Genomic DNA, 15179 nt, shown 5'->3' on the forward strand with positions numbered 1-15179 from the left:
AGGAAATGCTGAGTAGCTGAGGTATGGTGGTGGCCAACTGTTTGGGTCCATATTATGATATATCGGTATTCTCTAATGCCTCAAATTAAAACTCATTTGCTTGGTTCGGTTCTTGGCTTGAAGAGATAATCATTGCTGTGAGCTTGACACACCACTCCCTTGCCCTGTTACTCACCCTCTTTTTTGCATAGGCTTAAATCAAGTGATGCTTACAAAAAAGCCTGGGGCAACAACCAGGATGGAGTGGTGGCCAGCCAGCCAGCACGTGTGGTGGACGAACGGGAGCAGATGGCCATCAGTGGTGGCTTCATCCGCAGGTGAGCCATGTGCTGCCAACACTCTAACAGTTGTCTATTTTTGAGAAACAGACAACCCCAAACTGAGTGGTTTTTAAAAAAACACCCATTTTATTACTTGTGAATCTGTATGTTGGCTGGACAGTTCTTCTGAGAGCCTCTCCTGGGCTCACTCATTGCAGGCAACTAAGCCTGGAATGATCCAAAATAGCCTCACTCATTTGTTTGGGGCTGTCGACACTTGCTAGTGTGGGCAGGGGCTGTCAGCAGAGCACCTCTGTTCTCCCCCTACTGCCTCTCCAGCAGAGTAGTTCATTCAGGCTTCTTACATGGTGATAAAAGCATTTCAAGGGGCAGGCTCCCATTCACAAGCATTTATCAAGCCTTTGCTTGTGTCTGGTTTGCCAAAGTCTCATCAGACAGAGCAGGTCACTTGATCACATTCAAGGTCAGTGGAGCAGCAAACAGGCATCTCATTCCATGAGTTTAATTAAACAGCTTATTAAAGAGGTTTTTTTACAGAGGTATGGGCAGGGTTAGTACGAGCAGTGCTAAAACACGCATGGATTAGCAACAGCAGGAAGAGTCGTGAAGGGGCAGGAGGGACCTGTTATCAGAACCCAACAACTGTGATGGCTGCAGGTAGAGAAACGCAGCCACTGCCAAAACTAGCAGGAAATGAGAAAGGCAATAGATGCCCCAACCTGTCCCTCCTCTTGCCCTCTAGTCTCTCATTGGCCATTGTCAACGCTCTCTGGAAATCAGAAGGTGAGAAAGCCCAGGTGATACAGTGTGGAGAGGTCAGCTCTTAGGGCAAAGAGCAAAGGTCAGAGAATAGATCTGGGGGTACAAGTAAAGATAATGAGCATACCTGGCCTCTTATTAATCAGTTCCTTTGAGATCTAGAAGCAAAAGCAACTTAAGGATTTATTTTTTAAAATCTCAAATTACACAGATCTGCCAATTCAGAACTCAGTTTTTAGGAGACCAGAAAACAATACAGTAACACATATTCCTGTTGTTGAAAAGCAAAAATAGAATAATCCCTTTTTATAAGCTACTGTACCAGGACTCAGCAGTGACTAGGATAGCACTTGTACAGCTATCTATACCCAGGCCACTAAAGTTGCCAACCAGTAACAGATTCAAGTGACAGGTCACTGTCACTCAGATGTAAGGTCTAGCTATCTCCCTGGAGCTTCACAGATGGCAGTTCTATTCCTGTTTTCTCTGCTCCCAGGGGATCTCAGTCCTGGTTACATATTAGAATGGATGGAGGTTTTTTTAATATGAGTGCCTGGTCCTAATCCACACCGACTGAATAAGAAGCTCTAGAAGTAGGACCTAGGCATCTGCAGTTTCTAAAGCTCCTCAGGTGATTCTAATACCCAATCAAGGCTGAGAACTATTGAATCAGAAGTATGTCTTTGCTGTTGATCATTTAAATAAGCTTCTCCTCTACATTAAAAGCTAGGAAGTCCCCCTTACATTTTTTTCTGGACTGGACTGCTTTAAAAATCTTAGGCTAGTTGGCATTGGGAGTTACCACAGGGGAAGGATTTTTACCTCTCTGAACATTTTTAGCCCATCACCATCTGTAGCAGGAAAATGTTATTTAGCCAGAACATTCTGGAGTAAGTACCTATCATCTGCAATAGAGTTACTGCCTTTTCAACTTTCAAGCTGAGCTGTAGGTTAAAAAAGAAAAGAAAAGCAAACAAAGGCAAGATGTTAAGGCACTTTGAGAGCCTACTCCTTTCTCCCCACTCAAACCGGAACAAAACCTTTTATCACAGCTTTTCCCCCCTAAATCACCCATTTATAGTGCCACTAAAAACCCCACACCATTGAAATCAGAAAATCATATCGAACAAGTTGCTCCATTTGGAGTTCTTGGGAGCAAGCAGGATTAAGGGGCAGACTGAAATTATCATTACTCTTCCCACTGATGTTGGTCCCAAATGGGAAAGAAAATGACCAGAGAAATTCTCTGACTTAGCACAGTGAGATTTTCTTTCATTCTGAATTTGACTCTTGGAGGTTTGGGTTGACATTTAAGAAAGAAAAATATAGTCTGCAACTAGTTCCATCTTTATTCTGTGACCTAGAATTCTCCCAACTAAAATAATTTTATTAAAAAAAAAAAATTGGATAAACATTTGAAGGGAGAAAATGATGTGCTGGTAGAAGTAAAAGGTGAATAAATTAATCTATTTAATAATAGAAACTCTTCAAAATAGAAATTCAAGGGATCAAAAATGCATTTTTTTAAAAGTATTTTCTAATAACATAAGAGAAAATAAGTAAAAATTATTTTCTAATGTATAAAAGCTAAATCATGTTCTCATATTGAATGGAGATTTCAGATGGATAAGACCGAACCTAGAGGTCTATGGATTTTTTTCCTAAGTTTTGGTCCTTGGTATTCAAGTTTTTTTCTCGACTTCTGTCCACTAAAAATTGCTGTTTGACTTCCAGGGTAACAAATGATGCCCGAGAAAATGAAATGGATGAAAACCTGGAGCAAGTCAGCGGCATCATTGGAAACCTCCGTCACATGGCCCTGGATATGGGCAATGAGATCGATACACAGAACCGCCAGATTGACAGGATCATGGAGAAGGTGAGCACGTGAAAGTCAACAAGTGTCCACTGGAGTCACCGCAGAGAAAGCGCGAAGGGCATGATGAGACCCTCCAACTGTGGCACTGGATTCAGACAGTCTGGCAGGTGGAAATTTTTCGCCTACCCCAAGTCAAAAATTCAGCAGCAGTTGGTAAACAGAGGATAGAATTTAATCTAGCAAGTACTCCTCAGAGGCACTAGGCATCAGAGAGAATATAAAGATAGGAAGATGCCGTCCCCGCTGCCAGAAACTCAGTCTAGGGAGGCTGTTCGCCTCCAGGTGAACTCACTGCCACAGGAAATGTAATTCACAGAGAGAGCCCGCGTAGAATGCTAAGTAGGTTAGATGAGGAAAGATTTCAAGGGTCAGGGATGGGAAAATCTCAAAAAATAAAGAGTTGAATTTGAACTGAGTTTTAAAGGACGGTTAGGAGCTTGTCAAGTGGATGTGATTTAGGAATAAAATCAGGAAAATGGGGGAAGAATAGTTATTTTAGTTTAGCCAGAAGATGAATATAAACTTTGATTTTTTTTTATAAATGCCAAAGCTTTAATGACAGTTCAAACAGACCCAGATTCCCTTTCCAGTCCACCAATACACATGTCTAGGTTTCAAAGTAAGGACATAATGCGACAAGGTTGAGTTCACACAAGGACACCAGGTGTGGCTGTAAGACTGACCCATAGTGTCATCAAGAGACATAAGGAAGACTGGTAAGAGTAGAATGGGGAGGGCTGGGTTTGGGGGCTTGCGATTAGAAGGGAAGAGAAAGCAATGCTTGAAAGCTTTTATAGAAAGATTTGGGCCCTGGCTGGTTTGGCACAGTGGTTAGAGCATTGGCCCATGGACCAGAGAGACCGGTTCAGTTCCTGCTAAGGGCACGTACCTCGGTTGCAGTTTGTCCCCGGCCTCGAATGGGGTTGTGTGGGTGGCAAACGCTCGATGTGTCTCTCTCACATTGATGTTTCTCTCTCTCTCTTCCCCCTTCCCTTCTTCCCGCTCTATCTGAAGATAAATGCAAGAATGTCCTCGGGTGAGGATAAAAAAAAAAGAAAAAGAAAGACTTGGGACACCAAAACCTAATATTCCACATTATACAAATCGGACGTAGTTTCTGTGTCCTTATATTCCATCCTCTCCCCAGTCAGTAGAGTCTTGACTATTATTTATAATCTCTTAAAATGTCCAAATGCCAAAAGGAAAAAAATAGACACACTGTAGGTTTAATGATAATTGTGCATCTATAATCAATTCTAGTTGGCTAATCTAATAATGAGTGAGTTTATTCCCTGGGAGATTCTGAGCCTGAGACCCTGAAACTGCTTTTAACAATTCACGCTGCTTTGGTGAACAGAGAAAGATGTTTTTGAAATCTCTTGAATCATAAAGCTACATATTCAGTTTCTTGGTACCTACCCAAGCCAACTCCACTGACTTGAAAAAGGAACGAGTAGACATAAAGGGAACACTTTAAAAGGCCCTGTTGTGTTCTATGGACTCCATATTAAAAATACCTGATCGTGTAATATTTTGCCTGATCAATACCAAGCTACATAAATGTCAGTATTGGTTGGCAAAATGTTCATACTTTGCTTACTTTCACAAGTCATGACTCATTTACCATTGTTTAAGGCTTTGAATGCTGCAGCTTTTAAAGCTGAGCAAATCAATAGATTTCAGAATGATACTGAGAAGGGTCAGAAAGCACCGGAGCAAACACAGACTGACCTAACCCATTATGGCTCAGAAAAATGAACTGAGGAATAATTGCTGAACTACCTTCCAACAGAAAAATGATTTGAAAAAACAAGTCATCATTTTCTATTAATGGACTCAATTTACTCAAAGATGTAGGGAGATAATGTATCTCTAACTCAATTAGAGTTCCAGAGGAGAAATTTTACTAAGAGAGAGGAGTCAACCTTTATTGATAGAATTGGACTTTAAGCAAGAAAAATTGTTCCTGGAAAGGCAAGTGGCACTTTAGTTCTGCCACTTCGCAATTCTAGCTTTCTTCTTTAGGGAAAACCTTTCATTCGGGGCCCATTTATTTACTACAAAGACAAAGACATATGCAGCGACATTGTTTAATCAAAAGCCAGGATGGGAAATAGCCATTATGGTTGGTATCATTCCTGGAATGCTGAAGAAGTGGGGAGGGGTCTAGTTGCCTTTGAATAACTAGCCTCCCATCCCCATAATTACAATCTGGACATGATTTAGTTAGAACCCAATTTAACCCAGCATTGCCCTCAAATGATACATGTTATGTGAGCTTCACAATTATTAACAGACTTTGACCTTCTCATGTATGTTCTCATTTCTGATAATAGAAAATGGTGTGCAAAGGTTCCCTACATGCCTAAGATTAAATTAAAATCACACAGTAGGAGAAAAGAGAATTTTTCTGATGCTTCTCCCATATTTTCTCATGACCCCAACAATAACTTTCATCCAATTCCATCAATAATATCCTTTCTCATCACTTGAATTAATAATGAAATTTGGGGAGTTCAAAACAATGAAATTTTCAATATATCCCTAAGGACTGTCAAGAAATTACTTTGCCTTTTTAAAAACCTAGTTTTCTAAATTTTGGATATTTATATACACAGGTGGGCAAAAGCAGGTTTACAGTTGTTTGTGTGGATAATAATGCAATTATTAAATAGTACAAGAATACACTCTATGTTTCACATATTCACAATTAAAAACCTACTTTTGTCCACCCCTCTATAAATGCATATAAGGTTTTAAAAGTATCATTCTTTCATTTTTTTTTTTTATCCTCACCCGAGGATATTTTTCCATTTTTTGTACAGATAGAGTGGGAGGGAGAGAGAGAGAGAAACATCGATGTGAAGGGACACATCGAGTGGCTGCCACCTGCACGACCAACCAGGGCCGGGGACAAACTGCAACCGAGGTACATGCCCTTAGCGGGAACCGAACCCGGGTCTCTCCGGACCGCAGGCCGACGCTCTAACCGCTGAGCCAAACCGGCCAGGGCTAAAAGTATCATTCTTTCAGAAAACTAAATGAGGCAAGTTTATATCAGATGTTTTATGGGAATTGTTGCTAAGTTAATAACTTAGTGATGCTCAAACTTCAATGTGAAGTTGTCAGTGAAAGATGCCACACACACGGTGAAACAGAGTGAGGCTGCTTTAGCATTCACTGGGTTCTCCTATCTGCAAAGAAACATGGCATGTGAAAGCTAAGATCATGAGTCCAACAGGGTTTTCCTGCTCACCAGCTTCGTGACCTGGTTTTCTCATCTGAAAAATAATCAGAGAACAGTCCAAACCTGGGATGAGAACTGGCTGCCATGTTGGGTAATGAGCCGCCACTTCTGGAAGTCTGAGCTGTGGCCTAAAAGCTAGCTGTCATGGTCTGAAGTCGGGGAGATTTCCAGAGTGTTCCGAAGGGTGAAATAAATAGCTCCTTCTAACTCTATTATTGGCTTGCCAGTGGGCACCTTGGCTTTCCCACAAGAGCAAATCATGTACCATATCCTGGGTATGCCAGCAACTTCAGTATCCTCGAAATAGAAATATGAAAATGAGATGAGATGAATTCCATAAATACTATTCTAAAGCATATAAATAGAATATACACAGGGTCATTCTCCATATACCAAGAAGATATCTAAAAGGAGATTATCTCGGGATTTTTTCTAAAAGGTACTACTTCTATTATACCAATAATAAAGATGGCTCCTTTTGTGTCAGATATTGTTTGGGCTGAAACTTTGATATGCTTCAGAAAGAATTTAGGTGTAAATCACAGATGCTCATTGAAGACAGGTCTGTTCCAGCTCCTCCCAAATCCTTTGAAGATACCGGGAGTAACCTAGTGCTTTACTTCAAACTATCCTCTCGCACTACCATATGAAGCTCACCAGTGCATTCTTAATGCAGGAGGTCCTAGAATATTTGCCTCCAGAAATGCCATTCTTTTTAAATGGATAATTTCTTTATTTGAGGATTTTCTTAGAGTTCAGTCTGGGGAAATAGCATAATTCAACCTGCAGAACCATTTCACATGGGTCTGAGCCTGTAATTTTCCTTTACACCAAAGTGTCATTCTTTCTGATAAAATTTGTAGCTAAAGAAGGAAGATTTAAGAGCCAAGTAAAATTGGAAAGAATATTATTTTCCAAATTAGGAGCCCAAGGCCAAAAGTATGAGTGTATAGATCAAAACAAAGAAAATGAATGCTCTCTCCTACTTGTTTTGAAAGTCATCTCTTGATAAGCCAAACAGATGATAGGGAACCACTGCCAGATAATTCAGTTATGAATAATCTAGAAATATTTCTGTTTCCACTTGGCAAACCTCTATTTAAATATGGATAACTTTAGTGTCCTGGGAATTTACAATTAAACTGAATAAAGAAGACCCAACTTGATAGAGATTGGAATGCACCATGCACAGGAGTAGATGCAAAATCAATAATCACTGAATAAATACTGGTTGATAGTAGAGCAGTTCAGTTTTCCTAGAATCTTTGTCTTTGCCTCTACATGCTAACTCATATGTTTCTCAGTGATGTTAAGAATAATTTATTTGTGGAGTTTAAAGTTCTGTCTTGGTTAGCAGTCCTGGGTTTCGTGTTGTATATACAGCAAAAGGTAATTCAAGCAGTAAAGAGATCAATCAAGGCCCAAAATTATGGTAAGTGTACCTGTGTTAAAACAAGTCAGTTATCAAACTCATAGGAGTAAATCTTTAAAAAGGGAGCTGAAAAAGTATTAAATATACCAAAAGTAAGCAAGATTTTCACCAAATAACAAATAATTGCAAGATAAGATATAATAAACAATTGTTGTGTAGGAATGCATTTCATCCCCACAGCGAACCTAACAAGTAAAATGATTGACATAGTGATTAGAAGTGTGGACTCTGATTCCAGACTGCTTGCCTTCTGACTCTTGTGTCCCCATTTATTAGTAGTGTGACTTTAGACAAATTGCCTAAATCCTCTCTTCTTGGTTTTCTCATTTGGGAAAAAAAAGCTAAAACAGTATACATGTCTCATAGTTGATGTCAATCTTGATGCTACCAACATTGAATGAGTGAAACATAGTAGACACACATGCTCATTAGCAATACTCTTTATTGCCCCCAGCTTATAAATGAGAAAGCTGAGGCCCCATGATATTGAGTAATTTACTCAATGTGGCACTACTATTAAGATATCTATGATTTGGCCCTGGCCGGTTTTGCTCAGTGGTTAGAGCGTCGGCCTGCGGTCCGGAGAGACCCAGGTTCGGTTCCCGCTAAGGGCATGTACCTTGGTTGCAGTTTGTCCCCGGCCCTGGTTGGTCGTGCGGGTGGCAGCCACTCGATGTGTCCCTTCACATCGATGTTTCTCTCTCTCTCTCTCTCTCTCTCTCCCTCCCACTCTATCTGTACAAAAAATGAAAAAATGTCCTCAGGTGAGGATGAAAAAAAAAAAGATATCTATGACTTGAACCCAACAATACAAGTGGTAGTAATTCAACTCAATCCAGCAGATTTGATTGTCTACCGCAGAAAGTCAGTGGGTGTCATTTCAAGAGAGAAAGAGAAATGATATAACTCTGTCTTCAAAAGGATGCTTGCTGGTGGGGAAAACAGTCATGAGACCTAAAATCAAGTTTCTGTGATCATGTCCATGTACAGTCATAAGCAATGGTTCTGGGAACACACAAAAAAAGATGGTCAATTCTGATTAGTGAAGTTTCAAGATGTTTTCACCCAAAAGGGGGCATTTGAACTGGACCTACAAGGATGAGTAGAATGTTAATGGGTAACCTAGATTCTGTTTTCTTTCCCTTTTCCTAGGCTGATTCCAACAAAACCAGAATTGATGAGGCCAACCAACGTGCAACAAAGATGCTGGGGAGTGGTTAAATGTGCCCACCTATGTTCTGTTCTAAATGCTGTCAGGCAAGACAGCACCTTCATGCTTTTCTCATGGTATTACCTAGTAGGTCTGCACACATACACACATCAGTCCACTCCCATTGTGAATGTTGTCTTGTGCCGTCCATCAGCTTCCCCAAAATATTGTGTCTTTTGTTCTTTCTGGGTCTCTTTCTTTCCAAAGGTTATAAATAGTGGTCATTTGGTGGCTCTAACTCACTATGTAAGATGTCTTGGGTTTCATTTTTCCTTTTCTCTCCTCAGTGGCATTTGCTGAATGACAACAATTAAGGAATGCTCAATGTGCTGTTGATTCTTTCAATACACAGTATTGTCCTTGTAAAACTGACATTCCACAGAGCTACTGCCATGGTCCTTTCTTTGGGTGTCAGGCTCTGAAACTCTCAAAATTTACTGTCTTTGGTTCCTCCTGGCTGTCATCTGTCTTTATAATTTCATGATTAGACAATGTGGAATTACATAACAGGCATTGCACTAAAAGTGATGTGATTTATGCATTTATGCATGAGAACTAAATAGATTTTTAGGTTCCTACTTAAACAAAATCTTTCCGTGACAGTAGCATACTGATGAGAAAACACACACACACATGCAACAACAGTAACAACAAAGCAACAAAGCATGTTCAGTATTGAGACTGTCAAGATTAAGTTATACCAGCAAAACTGCAGTAGCGTCACTTTCTGTCAATATATAGACTTATTAATTAATCATCATCATCGATTTTTCTTTAAAAAAGATAATTTTTTAAAAAGATGATTTTGACACACTCACCATTTAATCATTTCCAGGAAAAAAAAACAAAAACACGTTTGACTGAAACTATGTCAAATGGATGTAATATAGGGTTTGTTTGCTGCTTTTGAAGAATGTGTTTTGGAGAAAGCAATCTTGCTGTGAAACAGTGTGGAGATGTAAATTTTATATGGCTGACTCTTACTAATCACCATTTTCCCTGTGATTTGTTATCAGTACAATTCTCTGTTGCTTAATCTAGAGCTATGCACACCAAATTGCTGAGATGTTTAGTAGCTGATAAAGAAACCTTTAAAAAATAATATAAATGAATGAAATATAAACTGTGAGATAAATATCATTACAGCATGTAATATTAAATTCCTTCTGTCTCCTCTGTCAGTTTGTGAAGTGATTGACATTTTGTAGCTAGTTTAAAATTATTAAAAATTATAGACACCAGATGTCTGCTTTACCTTCTTCATGGATTTTGTATTCACACAAGAAGAGGAAGCCTGGCTACCCTGTCCCATTGCTCCTAAGAGGCCAATTCTGTGTGCTGAGAACATTGAATAGAAAAGACAAAGGTGTTTCTTTTACACAATTCCAATAGCAGTTGAAACTTGGCTTGATTTTTATAATATTTCAGAAATACTAGTGTGTAAATTCAGTGTTGACTGTGGGAGGATATATAGTTTTCCAGAAGACATAGAAAAAAGAATGAAAGAAAAATCGATGGCGCTCAGACTTGACCCTACATAGATTTAGGCATATTGGTTGTCAATCGGCTCTTACTCTTCCTTCTCCCCCAATATGCTCCCACCAAAATTGAACCCTCCACAACCACCCCACTGTTGCCTTAACATTTTAACAGCTTTTTGACATTTCATACAAATCACCTATTTAAAGTATATAATTCAATGGGTTTTAGTATACTCAGAGTTGCACAGTCTAATTTTAGAAAAATGTCATCCCAAAATGAAACTCGACACCTATTAATAGTCACTCCCATCCCACTTCCCCAGCCATAGGCAACCACTATGTTCTATCTCTATAGATTTGCCTATTTTGAACATTTCATATAATGAAATTAGGCAATATGTGATCCTTTGTGACTGGCTGCTTTTATTTAGCATAATGTTTTCAAGGTCCATCTATGTTGAAACATAACAGAGCGTCATTCCTTTTTATGGCCAAATAATAGTATATGGAAAACACATTTTGTTAATCTATTCACCCACTGATGAACATTGGGATGGTTTTCACTTTTTGCTTCTTTTGAGTTATGCTACTATGAACACTCATGTATACGTTTTTGTGTGGACGTGTGTTTTCAATTCTCTTAACATCACTATTTTTTCCACCATCATTGTCTCTACCAACACTTCCACCACCATGACCTTCACAATTACCTGTACTACCTGTACCACCACCATTACCACTGCCTCAATGACCACCACTTTCACCTTCCTGTTGTCTCTGCCAACCCCCCCACTATCTTAGCTAACACCTTCACCACCTCCACCTTTATCACTGTACCTCCCAATCACCGTTATCCCCTCCATCACTGTTGCCATCACCACCATTGCCTCTATCTCCATCTCCTTCACCCTCTTCACCAATACCACCACGATTTCTCTCGCCTCACTGTCCAGGTAATTAAAACCCCACACTGGATACATGAAAAGTAAGATGTGGGCATTTTGCTTTAAGGTCCATCAACATAATTCATTCTGAAGCATATTTCTTTAATAATTGAGTTTATTTAACCTCAGCTCTAATGCAGACAAGCTCCTTTTGACTAAAGGAGAACATATTCCCCAGGGATGAATCAGGTCTGGGTAACGTGCCAACTCGGGAAGTACATTAGAAATATCATGAGGAGGAACACTGTAAACAACACTAAATCATCCCTTTCTCTTCCGTGACCCTTCTACAAAAGACCAGACAGAAGGTGAAAGAGGGTCCTAGGTCCTAGTCACAGAATCCTTTCCTCTGTCTGCCTCTCCATTTCTAGTTTCTGTTATCCTTCTTCCACACACGCACACCCAGCATCTGATGTAACCAACTTCACCCAACCTTTGTGTCACTGCTTTGTCAGCAAGTTGGTGATTGCAGTGGAAATGAAGAGAAAGGGAAGAAAATTCTTACTTTGTGATCATCCAGTACATGCCAGGTGCCATGTGAAGTGCCTTACTTATGTAGACCCATTAAACCCTCTTAAAAATTCTGCAAAACAGGCATTGCTAGCCCATTTTCCAGAAGAAGAAATTAATATTTTATTTAAACAAGATCTCCCAGCAAGTAAGTGACGTAGGCATGACTCAAACCAGATGTGTGTGACTCCAAAGCTATAGAGAGGCCTGGAAGATAAATTCAGGATGGTGCCTCTCTCGAATCAAACAGGAAACTCCAAGAGGTATTTGGCTTCACAAAGAAGAGCAAAGACAAATGTACTGGACTTCTTAGCAGGAGGTGTTGGTAAACCTGCCTTTTATCATTCATTTATTTATTTGTGAAATGTTTACTGAGCTTTTATGCCAGGTTCTGAGTATTGAGAGCACAGCGAAGAGGGAGAAAAGTGGAAAATTCCCTGCATTCATTGGACTTACACTCAAGCTGGGGAGAGATAGATAAACCAACAAGTAAAATATAAAGTATATCAGATGGTAAGTGTCAGAGAGAATGTAAAGCAATGAAGGGGATAAAGAGAGCAGGAGATAGGAGAATGGGTGTTATTTTAAAATAGAGTGATGGGGGAAGACCTCACAGATGATGTAAGTTTAAGCAGAGAATTCTTCAAGTTTTGGAATAACTAAAATATGTTGAAAGTGAACCCATTTGGTAAGAAAGAAAGATCTCTTATCCTTTGAGACGACATGGAGGGACCTGGAAAGTATTATCCTAAGTGAAAGAAGCCAAGCAGAAAAAGACAAATACCACATGATCTCACTTATATACGGAATATAATGAACACAACAGTCTGAGGAATACAGTAGACCCAGACACATGGAAGTAGGGCACAGACTGACATCCCTCAGAAGAGGGGATGGGGGGTGGGGGGGTGGGAAGAGATAAACCACAGAACTTATATGCATGTATGCATGACCAATGGACATGGACAACTAAGCCGGGGACAGGGTGGAGGGGGGGGGGGTGGGGGGGGTGCCAATGGGGTAAAAAGGGACAAACAACTGTAACAAAAAAATAAATTTATTAATAAAAAAATAAAAAAAAAAAAAAAAAGAAAGTGAACCCATTTGGGAAGCAAGGCCAGGATTGATTAAACAAATGTATAAACTACCTGTACCTTTTTATTTAGTAATACTGGAGTACCTCCTCTGCAACTCAGTCAAAAATGGTTTGATGATTTTCCCCCATTGTTCAGAATAGACTTGAAAAATCCTTGGCCCAAGCAAGGAGGCAAGTTCAGAGGATGAAACAGTGTGCAGGGTAGGAATATCGAGTCACATTTTCTTAGAAGAGTTGAAAGTATTGACTTCATGGTCCAAGATTTAGGAAGTCTTGCTCTAATTGGTCTTTGTACAGTCATCATCATAGTAATTTACCTTCTGGTAGGTTAGTCATATATCTCAGGTTTTCCATCTAGGTTTTAGAAACCTAAATCAATCTCCTAGAATGTAGGAGGCTCTGAGACACAAGGAAACTGAATAAGTCATTTAACCGTAGAGCCCATGGCTATTTCCAGGACGAGTACTGAACATTCTAGGTTTCCAGTCCCTGGCAGCTGATGTTCTCCACCCACCTTTATACCCATCCTTAGCTCCTCCAGGCTCTTGCCATTGGGGGGTTTACTGCTTTGAGTTCATGATCCTCTTCCCACAAGCAACTCAGAAAAGCGTGGCCCATAATCCTTCTACTAGACACTGCTGGTGCTCTGTGCACTTACCTCTACTCACAATATGCTGTAGCAATGAAGAACCCTGTAATTCTCTGCCTTGGGGCAGGGAACACCAGAGCTGATGTTTTAATGCCTTTGGAAGCAGTCCTCAACCAAGATGGATGGGGATGGGTGAGTGGATACCCAGTTTTCTTGGCCCCAGGTTGGGATAGCTCTAGGTATATGTTCTGCATTGTCTCCCAGAGTTCCCCCAGCAGAATCAGTCTTCAGTTTCTCACATGATAACTTTGCCTGATGGTTATCACTGTCTTTATTGACTGTCTTTTCTTCTCTTTCCCACCTCACTACTTGCATTTCAGACACTCTCTTCTCAAATAAACTACTTGTCCCCGAATCCTTGTTTCACAGTCTGCTTCTGGGGTATTAACCTCAGGCAATACTTTCTCATGGGATACATACCAGCTTCTGAGCATCATCCCCAAAACACTGCCATAGAGAAATGTGCTGCTTTTCACCTAATTCCCAGCATTCTTTGGACCCATTCTTTGTCAGTGAAGTGTCCCTTCATTCCTACCACCTGCATTTAAGAATTAGCATTCTTCGGTAGTGAGCAAGGAGCTGCATGCAAAGCAAATACCAACTATTGCCTGAGCCCATTGTCCTTCATCTGTGAGATCTGGCTTCTGCCCCTCATGCACCACCACCACTCCCCCCGCCCAAACAAGAGTTGGAGGAATACACGTTTACAATAAAAGGCAATGAGCTGCCTCCCACAAAATTATAAACTAAAGGGTAGCAATGAGTTGCCATGGAAAGAGAATTCAACCAGGAATCTTCAGACTTTCCTGAGCCTTAGTCTATGTATGTCTAAGCAAAACACATATAATGATGCTTGTGTTGCCTGTTTCACTGAATGGTTAAGAATATCAACTAGGATAATGTTCATTAAAATGCCTTGTAATTCTTATGTGCCACCAACATGTCGATTAATGTGAAAGAAAGCACAATCAACACCATTAGAGACAGAAACAGATGTCCCTTGCCACTTCTAATTAGAGAATTCACTCACTCACTGCATATATGCATACGAGATGTACTCACTGAACTTCATCTTAAGTTTAAGTAAATTTTTTTCCACATCAAATATGTTTCACGCCTTTGTTAAATCTACCAATCAACTATACAAATATCTCCATGTACCAAATTGTAGCAGTTGATGTGCTAAATTTTTCACCATTAAAGTTCCATCTCTGACCTTTACACAAAGGCCACAAAAGTCAAGGGCATTATCACTGTTTCTGCTGTTGATCATATCTAAAATAGGAATTATTTTCTAGATGTTATCGGGAGAACCAAATGAATTATACACTCCACAGTTCTATCCTAATATTACCTATTGCTTTCACTGCTGCCAATAGTGTTAATGATAAGGCAAACCAGGATACCACCCAAGAAATATTGTGGAGGCTATGAAACTTCTGTAACAGTTAGCCATAACTCTGAAACAAACCACCTCGAAACATAGTGACTTAAAAAGATGAATGTTTATTTAGCTTGCAATTCTGCCACTCGGCATTTTTGAGCTAGGCTTGGTTGGCAGTTCTTCCGGTCTTGGCCGAGCTCCTCGTCACTTAGTCAACTGCACTTCAGCTGGGCAGCTTAGCCTGTGGGAGCAGGCCAGCTGTTGCCCGAGGCCCCTCACCTTTTCTCTCTGTTGTCTCTCATTCTCC

The 15179-nt window shown here is 40.1% G+C and overlaps 1 protein-coding gene across 2 annotated transcripts in view; it reads left to right on the forward strand.

Moving 5' to 3' along the window:
* SNAP25 (synaptosome associated protein 25) overlaps positions 1-10049 on the forward strand; it is an 82745-nt gene extending 72696 nt beyond the window's left edge. Inside the window, exons 6-8 of one of the 2 annotated variants that reach the window (XM_036245620.1) lie at positions 192-317; positions 2775-2919; positions 8751-10049. In XM_036245620.1, coding sequence (XP_036101513.1) covers positions 192-317; positions 2775-2919; positions 8751-8819 — 340 coding nt within the window. In that variant the 3' untranslated portion in view covers positions 8820-10049. The remainder of the gene's footprint in view (positions 1-191; positions 318-2774; positions 2920-8750) is intronic. The other variant, XM_036245618.1, reaches the window with a different exon arrangement.
* The last annotated feature ends 5130 nt before the right edge of the window (positions 10050-15179 follow it).

The sequence above is a fragment of the Molossus molossus genome, unplaced genomic scaffold (assembly GCF_014108415.1).
Source record: "Molossus molossus isolate mMolMol1 unplaced genomic scaffold, mMolMol1.p scaffold_m16_p_6, whole genome shotgun sequence".
NCBI lineage: Eukaryota > Metazoa > Chordata > Mammalia > Chiroptera > Molossidae > Molossus > Molossus molossus.